At 41.8% G+C, this 18,052-nt stretch overlaps 1 protein-coding gene across 1 annotated transcript; it reads left to right on the forward strand.

Moving 5' to 3' along the window:
* The first annotated feature begins 975 nt into the window (after positions 1–975).
* sypl2a (synaptophysin-like 2a) lies at positions 976–15,262 on the forward strand. The gene is made up of 6 exons (XM_046311705.1): positions 976–1,175; positions 1,362–1,436; positions 11,761–11,879; positions 12,264–12,462; positions 12,688–12,861; positions 13,040–15,262. The coding sequence occupies exons 1-6, from the start codon at positions 1,161–1,163 to the stop codon at positions 13,160–13,162; spliced, it is 705 nt and encodes a 234-aa protein (XP_046167661.1). The 5' UTR covers positions 976–1,160; the 3' UTR covers positions 13,163–15,262.
* The last annotated feature ends 2,790 nt before the right edge of the window (positions 15,263–18,052 follow it).

Raw genomic sequence — 18,052 nt, forward strand, 5'->3', positions numbered from 1 at the left:
CCGAGCTGACAAGGTACAAATCTGCCATTCTGCCCCTGAACAGGCAGTTAACCCACTGTTCCTAGGCCGTCATTGAAAATAAGAATTAGTTCTTAACTGACTTGCCTAGTTAAATAAAGGTAAAATAAAATAAAAAATCCATTGCCAAGCTGATCTGACCTATTTGGATCCTCACAGGATAGTCATGACAAAACTGTGTCAATTGTGGGGGTGCCATCTTTTTGTGGATCAGAAGTGTCCGGTGCAAGAGAGACCGGTTGAGGTTGCCAGAGTAGAACAAAAGGTGTCATTTGGTGAGGCAGTGAAAAGAGTAGAGGATGATGGGTCAAGGTTGAGTAATATGGCCTTGGCGAATATGGAGTAATATGAATTTGTACTTCAGTAAGGTTGTCTTCTTTGCATTCATTGCCATGGTTATCAACTGTATCGCAGAAATGGTATCACAGAAATAAATGTTGTGGTGGCAGCTGCAGAGAAGTACATAGGTGTATGAGATTTTACTGCTGAAGAGTTACAAGGTGGGTTGAACAAAAGAGTCCCATCCTGCCCGTCCGTTGGCCTGATGTAGAATCAGTTAGGGTCAAAGTAGTGGAATGGGGTAATGTTTTTTGTTATGGTTTAGTGGTCAATAGGTGTAGGTCACAGGAGGTTTGTCACACCTTAATTGGGGAGGATGGGCTCGTGGTAAAGGCTGGAGTTGAATAAGGGGAATGGTATCACACATACATCATACATCAAATACATAGTTTCCATGTAGTTGATGCCATTCCATTTGCTCCGTTCCGGTCATTATTATGAGCCGTCCTCCCTTCAGCAGCCTTCTGTGGTGTAGGGGTTGTTGATGGTGGAATTTGTTCATTTCCCTCTTACTTATAACAAAATGTATCATGATCGACAACACTCCTGCACAGTAGGTGGCGGCATGCACAGACAAAATGTACGATCGCCATTATACCAAAGAAGAAGAAAAACAAGTTGCTTGTCACGTGTGCCTATACATTTTAGAAAGTTTGACAGCAGTTTTACAACATCTGCTGCCTGCCAAAATTCAGTCGAATGTAAACCAGAGGTTCGTCCAAGTACAAGATTGTTGCTTTGGGAGAATATACGTTTTCTTCCAGTAAAGGGAACTTAACGAACAAAACTTCTGAAAATCGAACATGGAATTTATTCAGGTGGGTCGGCTGACACGAGCTAGCCAACGTTAGCTATCTACTGTAATGGTGAAGGTGACAAACATTCGTAAATATGTTTTTGCCAGTTAGCTAGCTAGTTTTGCAAACCCAAATAATTTGATCGAAATAATTCCTGACAACCGTCATGATTCAGATGTTTTGTCTTCGTCTTTTTTACAACTTCAGAAACTGCTTTCGGGATTCAGACTTGACCTGGGACCGTTGAAAGAACCTCTGGGATTTATTCGGGTTCTAGAATGGGTAAGATATCCTTAATTAGATATCTTAACCAAAATATGTGGTGCAATCTATTAATATCTCTCTTGTCTTGAAGCTGGCAAACAAGCACTTTTCACTAGCTAGTCATTATTGGTTAATGTTGCTGGCTTTTCAGTTAACGTTAACGAGCTACCTACTTTTAACATTATTCAGTAGTTGAGCAAGTGTAGGCTGTCTTAAAATATAGCTCTCTGCTAGCTAACGTTGGCGAGCTACAATCTCAAACACCAAAGCTTCGTGCGTAGATCTCATCGGGCAACACCCTTTTCAGCGACTGTCTATTTTGGTTAGCTAGGACTCGTAGCAAGTCGCCCCTTCAAGATGATCTTGCACTTGAGTTTTGGGTTGTTATAGTAAACGTTATGTAAGGCATAATCAACGACTCTGTCTAACTATGCGTTCTATGGAAAATAATGAACGACGTGCAAAGTGTGTTTCACGACCCCGCTTGCGGAGTGGAACTAACCTTACATGGAGTTGCATTATTTTCAAGTGAATGCATAGTACCAAGTTGATGAAACCTTTTATACCATCTCTATAAATTAACACATTTGCTGTGTTAAAATGTATTAAACATCCACAAGTTAGCAAGCAAGTGTACTAAATAGGTAGCTAGACTTGTTTCCTTGGTATCCAAACATACTTGCTAGTTTAGCTAACCAAAACATTAGTTAACTTTCTATTATGAAAATCAATGTAATAAATTACTGTTTTAAATTGGACTTTTGCATTCGAAAGCAATTCAAACAAAGTGTAAGAATTAACTGCAGCCATTGAATTTCTCAGTACCGATATACACACATTTCGTGAATTGGTTACAACTGTTGGTTCTAGTACTGATTGGTTGAAACTGCATTTGACAGTTTCTTTTCCACAAGTTACCACCAGATAAATCTATGATTTTAAAATGCCATTTACTTTGTTCCACCTGTCTGCGCAATCCACTGTCTCATCAGCCCAGCCAGTCAATGTATAAACTTGATCTCCACTATAAAAAGTACCTAGACGTTATCTCACATTTCTTTTAGACTAACATTTTAGTTTTCAAAAGCAGAGATTTGTGTAAACTTTGGTGTCTGCCTCTCTGACATTTGCAACATTGTTTCAATCTTCAAATTCGATATCCAGCAGTCCGGTAGTAATAAACGTGTCGAGAGTCGGGAGGAAACAGACATGCAAGCAGCGTTTCTCAGCCAATCGAAGCCATCAATCAGCTGGCATCATTTTCATATATACAAAGAAATGTCAATTGAAAAAAAAGGTCAAACGAAACAAAGTGCAGCTAGTTTAGTATTTTCAGCTTCAGTTTGACGTGATTGTATTAGCTGTGTTGTTGGCTATCTCCTCTGAACAACAGTCTCCTGACTAGTGAACATTTTCTATGCCAGATGAAATCATGCCTCATTAGTTCATTGTTATGGATGTATCCAAATAAATGTCAACAGAAAACAGCTTATGCAGTTACTGTTATTTTGGCTGCACTGTTTAACATGACTAAGTTAGCTGTATTTGGCTAGCTAGCAAGCAAGGGATAAGAACTTTGCCAGCCAGTATGCAATGGAAAGTTTAGAATGAACAACTGGGTCATGTCCATAGATACAGAAAGTCTCTGACCTCCCTAAAGGCTGTCTCGTTGTTGGTGATCAGGCCTACCACTGTTAATTGTCATGAGCAAACTTAATGATGGTGTTTGAGTCATGCCTGGCCACGCAGTCATGGGTGACAGGGTGTACAGGAGGGGACTAAGCATGCACCCGGGAGGGGCCCCAGTGTTGAGGATCAGCGTGGCAGATGTGTTGTTGCCTACCCTCAACACCTGGGGGTGGCCCGTCAGGAAGGCCAAAATAAGTATTAAAAAATAGTGTGGTATAATTTAATGTCTGAGTGTAGACTGATGCTTTACTACCTATGACCTAGCTAGATCTGGCCTTAGAGTGGTATATTGGTATTTCGATGACCGGAACAAAGTTGTTGCAGATAGTGTCAGCATTATTGTGACCACAAACTGAGAGCTAGAAGGCTAATGGATTCCATACGCAGTGCAAACCCAATTTGCAAGTTCCTCGTGCTCATTAGTAACCAGGGCAACTAGGCACCTGACCTAATTTGTTACCGCCATGAGTACAAGGACATGGAAATTCCACTTATGATATACAGGGCAGGTAGCTACTTATTTCCTAACATGGGCTTGCTTTATGAAATAACTGAATGACGGCTTTTTCACAGTGCTGCCTCCTTGAGCTACATTTCTGTAGAGCACTTTAGTGACTTGATGTGAAGTTCAATGACTCTTGAATGTCCATAGTTTGTCACTAGCTGATTTCTCGGTTTGCTTTAGCTGCTTATACAGCAAAGAATCACCTCCAAGTCAGTATAATTCAACCCAAATCAAACAGATCACAAGTTAAGTTAACTCAAATAATGTTTAAATTTGACCCTAAAAAAATATGCAGGAAATGCCCAGCCCAGCACATTGGAAGGCCGACTTACATATACTGCACTGTGTAAGAGGTATTTAGCTAATTAGCTGATAGTGTGCAATTTCGAGCAGGGATGTTATGTGAAGTTACTTTTTAGAGGTGTAGCCGGCTGGCCAAAGTGAATGTCAGCAGCTGCAACAGAAATAGCTTGGATTCATGAACTTTATAACTTGACTGAGTAGCTGGCTCAGGATACAAGGAGGAGGACCTCTGGTTCTGATCCATGGGCATTCGGTTTTCGGGTTTCTGTATAGGTCCTACTGTATACACATGCATATCTGTTCGAGTGTGTACTCTGTACAGTACTGGTATTGTTTTTGTATGCACTACATTCAGACTGCCGTTACTGCGTGCATGTGCCTGTGCGTTAGGCTAACTGTTGACGGCCGTTAATGTACTGTCTGTGTATGCTTAAGGTGTGTGTGTGTGTTTTAGTAGATCGGCCAGTGACAGAGCCCTGTAGGTAATTAAGACAGACGTTATCTTTTAGGTTGGAGTTTGTATCCAATCCAGGACAAAACCTCTAAGCTTTATGTTAACCAGTAACTTTACCCTCACCCTAAATTAATTAGAAAGGGCTTATGTTCTTTGACCATAATTCCACTCTGGTCCATTCTAGCATTAGTGACTACCCCCCCCCCCCCTCTCCCTTCCCTCTGTCCTGTGCCAGCCAGCAACATGCCGCTTTGGCCAGAGAGGGGAGTGGCCAGTTACCAAGAAATGCACTGTAAATCCTGGCCAACGCTGCAACACAACATTCTCAGAGCGTCAGTGCAGAGGGAGTGGAGGCAGGGTTTACTTTATATACACCAGTGATCCTGGTGCAAAACCATGGCCTGCATACTGCTGCATGGTATGAGGGAAGAAGAGTTCAAATAAGGCAACATGTATCCCTGCTATGTTTTGTGGCTGCTTTATATTTTTGTTCAGTACAAATCATAAAGGGAACATGTAAAGTGTTGGTTTCATGAGCTGAAATAAAAGATCCCAGGAGTGTTCCATATGCACAAAAAGCTTATTTTCACTCCAATTTTGTTTTACAAATTAGTTTACATGCCAAATTAGTTTACGTTTCCCTTTTGCCACAATAATCCATTCAACTGACAGGTGTGGCATATCAAGAAGCAGATTAAACAGCATTATCATTACACAGGTGCACCTTGCGCTAGTGACAATAAAAGGCCACTCTAAAATGTACAGTTTTGTTACACAACACAATGCCACAGAAGTGTTGAGGGGGTGTGCATTTGGCATGGTGACTGCAGGAATGTCCACCAGATCAGTTGCCAGATTATTTAATGTTAATTTCTAGTGATGTGACATTTTTGGCCGATACCAATATCCAATATTTTCCTTGCCCCCCAAAAATGATACCGATATTTAAATTTGTGGCCTTTTAAGCATTCTCGTACAGTTAAATAGTTAACACACATGGACGCAGCGGTCTAAGGTACTGCATCTCAGTGCGAGAAGCGTCACTATACTCCCTGGTTTGAATCCAGGCTGTATCACATCTGGCTGTGATTGGGAGTCCCATAGGGCATCGCACAATTGGCCCAGCATCGTCCGGGCCGTCATTTTAAATCAACATTTGTTCTTAACTGACTTGCATAGCTATATAAAGGTTACACACACACACACTGACAAAGGTTATTTTGTTGGCATTTACATCTCCATTACCAGTAAAACATAATCAAAAACCTATTTCTTTCACTTTATGTGCTGTTTCATTGTTCAGTCGCTTCATTCTCAACCAGGATTTCTATGGAAAGCCGGTTGGGTCTTTGTGTGTCAAAAAAAGAGACGGCAAAGAACACTAACGTGTCAAATAATACTATTTGCCGTGTCAAATAAGCTTGTTGACTAATCAGGAATTGAATATGACTTCATGTCACATAAAACATTTTTTTACGTAGGTATTGCACAGGTGTAATCAATCACTTGTATTTCATATGTCACAACGATTCATCGATGTGTATGCTATGATGCTGGTAAAGTTGACTCTCAGTCCTACAGTGCTGGTCATTAAAATAAAAAGCTATCTAGCTCATGGATGCAAACAATGTTCTTCCCCCAAAACAGAAAAACATGTGTTTCAGTAGCTATAGGTAGCTAGGTAACTATATAGCTAGGTGTCGTTTTAAAATTGCTCTAATTTATAAGACTGTTCTTATTTGATTAATTGTCGGACCCATCTATGTGACGCAAGCCACAATAGTGTACTTTTTGAAGGTTAGCCTTCAAAATAAAAGCATGGCATAACTCGACTATTTGTATTAATTTGCATTTACTTGATTTATATACTTTTTATTTTGAAGGCAAACCGCAAATTATACTATTACGCCGAATCCTTATTGTGTCTAGCTTCCCTGCCCAGTCGAGCCTCACTAGCCAGATGAAGCTAGCTGGCTGCCTAATAACGTTAGCTTTGGGCAACAGGGTTAAGTAGCTGGCTAGCTATTTATTTTCTTGAACTAAAGTTCAATTTTAATTGGCGAACAACAAGTGGCAACCTAGCTAATACTTACAAGGATTCCTAAATCATTGCTAAAAATAGTGAAAATGACTGCAGTTTGTACTGGTCATTGTTTTCAGACTGGTTGTATTGGTGCTAGCTAGGTACCAAGCTAAAGCTAGCTACCCCAGAAATTGCGGTCAAACAAGTGATGCTTTATTACCAACAGGGTATTGTAAACGCATCGCTCGTGGCCGGTGTTTGCTTGTTTGCAGACGTTTTTTTGTACAGCTTTGACAGTGCTACTGTATTTTTTTGACACACAAAGATCCAAACGGCGTTCCATAGTATGCATCGCACTTGGTGGTGTGTGCCGGTGCTTGACCAGTTGGCGAAAACCAACATCACCCACGACAGAGAACGGTTGATTGTCAAGGGCAATGCATTCCATTATCTTGGCTTTAATGGATTTCGCCTTTGAGTTGTGGGCTAAGTTATGAATGATGTGTTGCACGTGGAGCGCAAACTTTTACTTGGCGTCATTAAGTCATGTACCTACGTTTTATAGGTAGCTTTGACATCGGATTTTAACGTCGGCGTAAAACTAGACATTTGGCCAATACTGATGTTGGCATTTTTGGCTAATAACGGCAGATTCCAATATGTTAACCGATATATTGTGCATCACTATTCATTTCTCTACCATAAACCGCCTTCAACATCTTTTTAGAGAATTTGGCAGTACGTCCAACCGCAGATGTGTAACCACGCTACCCCCAAAGACCTCCACATCCAGCTGCATCACCTGTGGGATCGTTTAAAAACTAATTCTGGTTGCCTGGGCCTGGCTCCCCAATGGGTAGGCATATGACCTCCAAGAACCACCCATTGGGGAGCCAGGCCCAGCCAACCAGAATTAGTTTTTAAACGATCCCACAGGTGATGCAGCTGGATGTGGAGGTCCTTGGGGGTAGTGTGGTTACACGTCTGCCCAGTCATGTGAAATCCATAGATTAGGGCCCAAAGATTTTATTTAAATTCACTGATTTCCTCCTATGAGCTGTAACTCAGTAAAATCTTAGAAATTGTTGCATGTTGCGTTTTTATATTTTGTTCAGTCTAGTTTTCCTTTTTTATATAATAAACAAAAACCTACATAGACAAAAACAATAACTTAACATTTGCATACATACATTAACACACTTGCTTCCATCTTATCCACACCTAATGTTCTTTGTAAAGCTTGTCGGACTCTGCCCCATATGGCTTCAAAATGTGATATGTTATTTGTCTGCAAGATTTTTTTCTATATTTAAAAAACCCATTTGAATCTTAAATCTTCTTAACGTTGGGGTATCATTTGACTTCCAGTATTTAAGTAATAGCTTATTCAATATGCCATGACAACGATACAAGCCATACTCTTTGAGGCACCAGCTTGTATAACAAAGGCTTGCTAACTTCCCCATATCCCTTAACTCTCATCTAAACAAACTATATGAATGTACTAGCCTGTGTGCTCCCATTCTCAGTCAGGGAGGTTGGGTGTGTTACTTACTCAGGAAACTGCATAGTGGAGGGTTTATTTGGAGGGTGGCTGAGCTGGGGGATTGTTGGAATGGGGTTTGGTGGGGGTGGTGATATGAAAGCTCAGAAATGTTTTACTGTGCCAAACACCTGAAAGATGAAACCAATTCCCACAAAGTTCCATCGTAGTAGTTTATCACTGAAAAGTTTTCTTCCCTGTTTGGCTCTGCCACTGAAATGACCAGTATTTTACACTTCAGGAACTGTTGTCTTGTGTTGATACTCTGTTGGAAAAGACACTGTCCTTGATTGCAAGTCTATATTGTATCTGTTAGTGACTTCAATATGTCACGGTCCCTGAAAACCTCATGGTTTCTGATGCACCGTTGAACTGTTATGTAAATTGTTTCATTGTGATCATGTGGGAACGTGCCTCAGCCAACTTTGGAGTTGGGACTATATTCAGAACGGGCATTATTCTGAAAAGGATGTTGGGACGTGCTACACGGCCCTATCAGATGTTTTCATTGGAGGAGGGATCTGCTTACAAGCACCTATTCGTTGGAACGCTGCCTCAAGCACCTAACAAGGGAATATGGGTAGAGTTAGTTTAAGCTGAACTACTGTGCACCGTTCTAAGGCCCATGATGTGAACGGCAAAAGTGGTGAGGGAGGAGCGCCCTTCACAATTAGAACCGTAACCTGTGTCCCTCGGTCATGTTGTGATATTAAATATACATAAGTATCAAAAGTAAAAATGTAAAACTTTATAAAGTGCTTATATTAAGCAAACCAGACAGCACAATTTTCTTGTATTTTTTTATGGATAGCCAGACATCATTTACAAATAAAGCATTTGTGTTTCGTGAGTCTGCCAGGTCAGAGGTAGTCGGAATGACCAGGGATGTTCTCTTGATAAGTGAATGGGGAAAAACGGGCCTTTTTGCTCACTCGTGTGAAACTGGCCGGTTTCAAAACGAATGCAATCACTTTTCACCTGATACAAACTCCTCCCACCGGGGAAACCTGGGCCAGATAATTGAATCCCCTCATTGATCAAAGTTTGGGCAGCAACATAATTCTACTCTATGTATAGATAGGCACTCGTTTTTTTTATTTATTAGTCTATGCAATCAGCCCACCAGACAGGTTTATTTCTGTAGTTCCAGAAGGTGTGTTATTCCCAAAGTTTTATTTTTACACCTAGGGGAAGAGGAGTAACTTGGAGAGATGGATACAGAGAGCTATATAGTTTATATCCTTTTGTCTATTACTTGTGTTCGCTAACTGTCACTGCGTTAACCATCTTTATAATGACCAATTCGGCTACTTATTCCCACCCATTATCATAGGAATCCCCTCGCTGCACTCAGTAGCCTCGAAGACCTACCTACTGAGCAGCGATGTCAATTCAATGTCTGTTCCACATTGGGTCAATGTCATTTCATCGAAATGGAGTGGGAAGCGACGTTGATTCAACCAGTGAGCACCAGTGGGTAGTGTGTTTGGAGATGGACTACTACATTGCTGTCATACTGTAAAGAATCACTGATCCTCAAGTCACCTTGCATCTCAGATAACTCCTCATTACAGATCAGCGATTCTGCACCTCGCCTTGCTCAACTTGAGCCCTCAATGCACCCCTAGTCAGTCAGATTCTGCTGTTCGGAGCCAGTCAGTGTTAGTCAGTTCGCTCTCTCAGCACTCACTGAGGGAGTTTCCTGTATGACAAGAGGATGCTGTAGGGGAAGCTGATGTGGTGAGCAGAGTGGGAAAAAGGTCAAGCACAGGGAAACTCTTACTCCGGGGGGGAGATAGTGGTGTATGTTTTAGCTTGCGGATGTGTGCGCCATTCTCCCCACCCCTTAATCTCTCCCCACTACTCAGCTATGAGCAGAGGAAGTGGTTACCAGGGTGGTTGAGGTGAGATCCCCATAGTTCTGCCAAGTCAGGTTTTCAGAATGTTGGCTGGTGATGTGGGCAATGTCGGTGGGCCTCTTCCTGTCAGACCTGAACCCAGTGGGGTGTTCTGCTGGAGTTGGTGTTTTTCTTGCTGAGTCACCAATCCCCACGCTTTATGACAGTTTCTCAGGCCTGTTAACTTTGCTGCAGCAGGAACATCTTACCACTTCAAATGGCTCCACGTCCTGCCCGTTGGAACATTGCTCTCCCTCCTCTTGTTGTAAGTTACAGAACCAGAGCTCAGAACAGCTATGATGGAGATGAGCGTGTGGAGTGCGAGTTAAATATAGCTATATACTGTCTTATGTAGGTTATATTAGGATATGTTTGTGAAGGTGTTAATACAACTGAATGACTAAATCAGGGGAGATTTACGATCACTTTATTGGTCAAGTGTCCAACCAGAATTTGACTTTGTCTTTTAACCCATCCCATCTGAAAAACACTCATATGCACTACTGTTCAGAGGAACGGGTCTAAGTGACCCCAAACGATTACAGGCTCAAAATGGCCAGAAACAAGGACATTCTTCTGAAACTCGTCAGTCTATTCTTGTTCTAAGAAATTAAGGCTATTCCATGTGAGAAAATACCAAGAAACTGAAGATCTCGTACAATGCTGTGTACTACTCGCTTCAGAGAACAGTGCAAACTGACTCTAACCAGAATAGAAAGAGGAGTGGGAGGCCCCGGTCCACAACTGAGCAAGAAGACGAGTACATTTGTGTCTAGTTTGAGAAACAGATGCTTGAAAAGTCCTCAACTGGCAGCTTCGTGAAATTGTACCCTCAAAACACCCGTCTCGACGTCAACAGTGAAGAGGCGACTCCTGGATGATGGTCATCTAGGCAGAGTTGCAAAGAAAGCGCCATATCTCAAACTGGACAATAAAAATAAAGGATTATAAGATGGGGGAAAAAACAGACATTGGACAGAGGAACTCTGCCAAGAAGGTCAGCATCCCGGAGTCGCCTCTTCACTCTTGACGTCGACTGGTGTTTTGCGGGTACTATTTAATGAAGCTGCCAGTTGAGGACTTGAGGCGTCTGTTTCTCAAACTAGACACAATAATGTACTTGTCCTCTTGCTGGTGTAGACTGAACAAGAATAGACTGACGAGTTTCAGAAGAAACTTCTTTGTTTCTGGCCATTTTGAGCCTGTCATTGAACCCACAAATGTTGATGCTCCAGATGCTCAACTAGTCCAAGAAGTTTTATTGCTTCTTCAATCAGAACAGTTTTCAGCTGTGCTAACATAATTGCAAAAGGGTTTTCTAATGATCAATTAGCCTTTTGAAATGAGAAACTTGGATTAGCTTACACAAGGTGCCATTGGAACACAGGAGTGATGGTTGCTGATAATAGGCCTATGTAGATATTCCATTAAAGATCAGCTGTTTCCAGCTACAACAGAAATTTCCGACATTAAGAAAGTCTACACTGTATTTATGATTCAATTTGATGTTATTTTAATGGCTTTTCTTTCAAAAACAATAATATTTTTAAGTGACCCCAACTTTTGAACGGTTGTGTATATTTTTGGAAAGGTGTGGGGGCTACCACACTGCACCCGGGGAGCTGTTGTGGGGGGGGGTGTTTAAGTACCTTGCTCAAAGGAACAACAGTAGGCAATGGCATCTAGGTTTTGATACCAGCAAGAGGAATTGTAAAGGACCTGTCATTCCTTGTCTCTTCCACTCTACCTATCTGAAAACACAGCCTAGGCCTCTGACAACAAGTCATCCTTACAGGAAAGATTTTCTTAGCTGCCCACTCGGGTATGAGAATGATGCGCCCTAGATCAGTGCAGGTTAAGGCAAAGGGATGAGGAAAGGAAGCGACAGGCCATTGAGATGCACCCTGACTCTCCTCTCTCTGTGCAGGTGTTCACCATCTTTGCCTTTGCCACCACGGGGGGTTATTCTGGGGTGACCCAAATCCTTGTGAAATGTGCGGGGGAGGAGACCAAGACCGTAAGGGCAGGGTTCAGCTACCCCTTCAGGTAAAACCTGTTATCCCTCACAGATGGAGCTGCAAATTAACAACATTACTGTAATTGTCTTTCTGTTTTTGTGATTTCTTCTTTTATAATGCCTACCTAATGGTCTTCACAATAAGCCTATTCCTGACAAAAGTTGTGTAAAATCTGCTGAAGGGCCGAGAGATGTGTAGCAAGTAATTCCAAATAGCATTTTCTATTTACTCTTAAGCTGGTTGTGATATGCTTGCATTCACACATGGAAAAAAACAAACCAATCTTCCCACCATCATTTTCTTTGTCTCTGACTCTTGACTCATAAGTGTTTTTGTGGTTGAAATGCATTCGTGCCATGCAGTTGATTTTATAGATTTGGTTTTGTTTCTCAACCGCCTCACTACTCTCTAGGTTGTCTAGCTACGGCCCTTACATGGTGCCCGTGTGTAACAGCAGCGCTGCGAATGCGACCTACCTCCAGGGCGACTACTCCTCCTCAGCCGAGTTCTATGTCAGTGTCGGTGTCTTGGGCTTCCTGTACTGCACCGCCACCCTGGTGCTCTACCTGGGCTACCAGCATGTGTACCGCGAGGGCCGCGGACCCACCTTTGTGAGTCTAAATATACCATAATATCTTGTTTACCACTGGTATGTTAGTTACTGTGTAGTAGACTATTATTACTACTGCAGTATTGTTGTAGAATAGCTGGAGAACCATTTTTATAATAGTTAAGGCGTTAGCCTTATCGTTGTAATGATATTTATGATTGGAAAGCTACCTCTGTCCTCTCCAACATGGTAATATAGTGATGATATAGCCCTGTGTTTCTCCCAGGACCTGTTGGTGACTGCTGCCTTTGCCTTCCTGTGGCTGGTGTCCTCCTCTGCCTGGGGTAAGGGCCTGACTGATGTGAAGTGGGCCACCAACCCAGGACACCTGGTTGAGGCCTGCCAGCCCCAGTGCTTACCTGGAGAGTACCCGTCCATGGGAAAACTCAATGCCTCTGTGGTGAGCAATTTGATATTGTAATACATTTCATTCAGAGTGTTCTGCATTTTATAGCTAATTCTCAATGTGAATGTGCAAGTCGAGCGTGAATGACAGGCCTACAGGTATAGGGTAGCATTTGTAATTCCTTTGTGTCCTGTGTTTTGTCTTTGTTTCGTACTTTTCCTCCTCTGTCAAGATTTCCGGGTTTCTGAACCTCATCCTGTGGGCAGGTAACTGTTGGTTCATCTTTAAGGAGACTCCATTCCACAAAGACTTCAACCCAGCAACCACCATGGAGGGTGGAGTCCCCAGCTCTTAATTGGCACACAGAAGCTCCACCTCTACAGTTCAAACCAATTGCCAAGGTGCTTGGGACTGACAGTGTAACCCTATTAGCAAAGAAACTAAAATGTAGAGCAAAATTTATTTTTTTAACCACCAACAGCACAGGCCCCTTTTCAATGACGAATGTTCGGCTCAAGCTGAGGGATAGTAGTTAGTTGCCCATCTCTAACTTTCAACACAGTGAACCCAGGTTGTTGTTTATCTACTTTTCATAGAATTGGTCAGTTAATATGATTGATTTGCTAGCTGCACTCAACACTACCCCAATTTAGAGTGATCACAACTATTTTTTAAACTTTTTTAAATGGAATTTCCCTTCCAAACTAAGTGCCTTTACTGTACATAAAATGTGTTCAGTTACTGTGAACGTGGCTTGAGTTGAATACTGATAGGGATCTGGGTATTTGTGATATCCAACATGTTTGATTTGGTCGGTTCCTCTAGAACAGGTGCTTTCGATCACATAGGCCTACCACAAAACAGGGCTTGCAGACAACCTACTGTAGCTGAACTGTTCCCTATATTTGATTCATATGAGGATGTTCAGTAATGCTGGGTTGACATACAGTAATTGCCTGTCTGGAGGTCTCCTCCTTTCCCATGAATTTGTTAAAGGAGATGTCAAAGGTCATGTTGAAAGCCCCTGTTCTAGGTTGCCTTTCAGGTCTAAATTTGGCCCTTTCAAATAATTAACAATTTAACTACTGGCCTTTAAGTAACTCCCTAATATTCCACTACTACTGCGTGTTTTGAAACGGACCTCATAGATACATTGATGTTGCGTTTCTGTGTCTGAAAGCGTATTGCTTTGGTGCACTTAACTCGTTAGAGCTGTGTTAGCTACTTGATTGCAGTCGTTACTGATGTACAATGCGTTCCTCTTTGACGTGTGGTATGGCTTTTTTGTCATTATTTTGTTAACCATATGAAAAGTGCCTTGGTAATTTACACCAAATATCAGTATCTGGTTAAGAGAGTACTTACTCTCAAAGAGTAACCAAGTTATTTTGGCTACAGTCAAGTTGATGTAACAAGTTTTTAGTAACGGCTGTCTGTTTTAGTTATTCAAATGGTCAGTGCCTATAGTCCTCGACAGTGCTGGTTGGTGTATGTTTGCTCAACAACCTGCAGAGAAGTGGTATTTTTGTGGATATCTTGGAAAATTTAGCCAAACTTTTTTTAAATTTGTGTATTGTGGAGGTGACCATTCAAACAACTACAACACTAAGTTCCCTATGTATTTGACTCTTCTCAAAAATGTTGTTTGAATGGGATAAGGCAACTTTAGAAAAGTCATTATTTATACTTTTATTTTATTTTTTACCTACATTCATTGGTCAATAAAAATTTAAAATTAAAGCTAATTTATGGCTTCTGTGTGTTAAGAAAAATATATTTAATGCAGCTTCTCTACCAGAGTCATTTTTATACAAACACGGGTCCTAGATTTGCTGCTTTTTATTTGGCACCACTGGACAAGCTAGACTTAATCATGGCGCCGCCAAGTAACAAGTGGCAACATGTAGGTGCCAAAATGTGGTGAATCCTGCTGTATTTTTTGAATAATGCTTCTTTTCCCCCCCTCACTTATTTACATTGGTCCTACATTTAATTTCGGCAATGATTGCGTTTGATGGTTATGTGGGGATGACGTGCAAAGTCTGTCCAGCTCTATGTGAAGTGAATGGAACTTGATTTTTTTTTGTTGCTTTGCACTAACATTTGTAATTAATGTCATTGACTTATGAGTTGTGATTTGAGGGAAATGCAGACATTGTGCAATCCACACAGTGCCGTTCATACCGCCTTGGCCTCTGTAGTTATTTACAAAGGGAAGGTTTTAGTAATATCAGTCATCAAAAGACACTGATCTAGATCATTTGTGCCATTTTAATAGAAATAACCTAGCTTTTTAGGGTAGAAGTCAGACTTGTGGGTCTTCTATATTCTCTAATGGGATTTCTGAAATTTTGACACTGTATTTATTTTGTATTTTGTTCCATGTTTGTACAAAATAAACATCTGTACATCCTCTGTATTGACAACACATTAAAGGATAAGAGAGCTGCAACAACCTCTGTACTGATGTTTGTGTTCACTGCCCTGTAACTGTAATGTTACTACCTATGAAGTAAAACTAAAGTGAATTTTTTTTGCCAGAAGATGGAGCTATTGCATTTCATAACTAAGGTTGCAGTTATTTGTTTGCCCACTAGGTTGCACTGTTTTGAAGAGTCATGCCCAACCCCAAATCCTTATCCCTTTATAAACAATGAACAAAAATATAAATCCAACATGTAAATTGTTCGTGTCATGTGTTGAAATAAAATATCCCAGAATTGTTTTCCATATGCACAAAAGTTTATTTCTCAAGTTTGTGTAGAAATCTGTTTACATCTCTGTAGGTGAGCATTTCTCCTTAGCTGAGATAATCCATCCACCTGACAGGTGTGGCATATTAAGAAGCTGATTTAAAAAAAATCATGATCATTACACAGGTGCACCTTGTGCTGGGGCAGAAAGGCCACTAACATGTGCAGTTTTGTCACGCAACACAATGCCACAGATGTCTCAAGTATTGAGGGAGTGTGTAATTGGCATGCTGAGTGAAGTAATGTCCACTAGAGCTGTTGCCAGGTAAATTAGTATTAGTTTCTATACCATAAGCAGTCTCCGTTGTTTTAAAGAATCTAGCACGAGGTTCAACCTGCCTCAACCGCAGACCATGTGTAACCAGGCCAGCCCAGGACCTCCGCACCCGGCTTCTTCACCTGTGGGATTGTCTGAGACCAGCCACCCGGACAGCTGTTGGAACTGGGTTTGCACAAAAAAAGAATTTCTGCACAAACTCAAACCGTCTCAGGGAATCTCACCTGTGTGCTCGTTGTCTTAACCTGACTGCAGTTTGGCGACCTAACCAACTTGAGTGGTAAATGCTCACCTTTGATGGCCGCTGGCAGGCTGGGGAATTTTTATTTATTTTCATTTCACCTTTATTTAACCAGGTAGGCAAGTTGAGAACAAGTTCTCATTTACAATTGCGACCTGGCCAAGATAAAGCAAAGCAGTTCGACAGATACAGAGTTACACATGGAGTAAAACAAACACAGTCAATAATACAGTGTAAACAAGTCTATATACGACGTGAGCAAATGAGGTGAGATAAGGAAGGTAAAGGCAAAAAAAGGCCATGGTGGCAAAATACAATATAGCAAGTAAAACATTGGAATGGTAGATTTGCAATGGAAGAATGTGCAAAGTTGAAATAAAAATAATGGGGTGCAAAGGAGCAAAATTAATTAATTAAATACAGTAGGGAAAGAGGTTGTTTGGGCTAAATTATAGGTGGGCTATGTACAGGTGCTGTGAGCTGCTCTGACAGTTGGTGCTTAAAGCTAGTGAGGGAGATAAGTGTTTCCAGTTTCAGAGATTTGTGTAGTTCGTTCCAGTCATTGGCAGCAGAGAACTGGAAGGAGAGGCGGCCAAAGAAAGAATTGGTTTTGGGGGTGACTAGAGAGATATACGTGCTGGAGCGTGATCTACAGGTGGGAGATGCTATGGTGACCAGCGAGCTGAGATAAGGGGGGACTTTACCTAGCAGGGTCTTGTAGATGACATGGAGCCAGTGGGTTTGGCGACGAGTATGAAGCGAGGGCCAGCCAACGAGAGCGTACAGGTCGCAATTGTGGGTAGTATATGGGGCTTTGGTGACAAAATGGATTGCACTGTGATAGACTGCATCCAATTTGTTGAGTAGGGTATTGGAGGCTATTTTGTAAATGACATCGCCAAAATCGAGGATTGGTAGGATGGTCAGTTTTACAAGGGTATGTTTGGCAGTATGAGTGAAGGATGCTTTGTTGCGAAATAGGAAGCCAATTCTAGATTTAACTTTGATTGGAGATGTTTGATATGGGTCTGGAAGGAGAGTTTACAGTCTATCCAGACACCTAAGTATTTGTAGTTGTCCACGTATTCTAAGTCAGAGCCGTCCAGAGTAGTGATGTTGGACAGGCGGGAAGGTGCAGGTAGCGATCGGTTGAAGAGCATGCATTTAGTTTGACTTGTATTTAAGAGCAATTGGAGTCCACGGAAGGAGAGTTGTATGGCGTTGAAGCTTGCCTGGAGGGTTGTTAACAGTGTCCAAAGAAGGGCCAGAAGTATACAGAATGGGGAAGTGTGCTCTTCACGGATGAATCCCTTTTTCAACTGTACCAGGCACACCGCTTGTATGGTGTTGTGTGGGCGAGCGGTTTGCTGACATCAACATTGTGAACAGAGTGCCCCGTGGTGGAGGTGCGGTTATGGTATGGGCAGGCAATGAACACAGTTGCATTTATCGATGGCAATTTGAATGCACGGAGATACCGTGACGAGATCCTGAGACATATTGCCGACTCATTTATCCCCCGCCATCACGTTTCAGCATGATGTCGCAAGGATCTGTACACTTCCTTGAACCTAAACATTTGCAAGTTCTTCCATGGCCTGTGAACTCACCAGACAATGTCACCCATTGAGCACGTTTGGGATGCTCTGGATTGACGTGTACGACAGCGTGTTCCAGTTCCCGCCAATATCCAGCAACTTCGCACAGCCATTGAAGAGGAGTCAGATACAATCAACAGCCTGATCAACTCTAAACGAAGGAGGTGTGTCGTGCTGCATGAGGCAAATGGTGGTCACACCAGATACTGACTGGTTTTCTGATCCACGACCCTACCTTTTTTTGACCAACAAATGCATATCTGTATTCCCAGTCATGTGAAATCCATAGATTAGGGCCGAATGTATTTATTTCAATGTACTGACTTCTTTATATGAACTGTAACTCAGTAAAATCTTTGAAATCGTTGCATGTTGT

This window comes from Oncorhynchus gorbuscha, linkage group LG18 (genome assembly GCF_021184085.1).
Source record: "Oncorhynchus gorbuscha isolate QuinsamMale2020 ecotype Even-year linkage group LG18, OgorEven_v1.0, whole genome shotgun sequence".
Classification (NCBI taxonomy): Eukaryota; Metazoa; Chordata; class Actinopteri; order Salmoniformes; family Salmonidae; genus Oncorhynchus; species Oncorhynchus gorbuscha.

Coding starts and splice junctions, on each gene's coding strand:
- sypl2a (XM_046311705.1), top strand. Junction 11,880..12,263: donor GGGTTCAGCTACCCCTTCAG/GTAAAACCTGTT, acceptor ACTACTCTCTAG/GTTGTCTAGCTACGGCCCTT. Junction 12,862..13,039: donor GAAAACTCAATGCCTCTGTG/GTGAGCAATTTG, acceptor TCCTCTGTCAAG/ATTTCCGGGTTTCTGAACCT.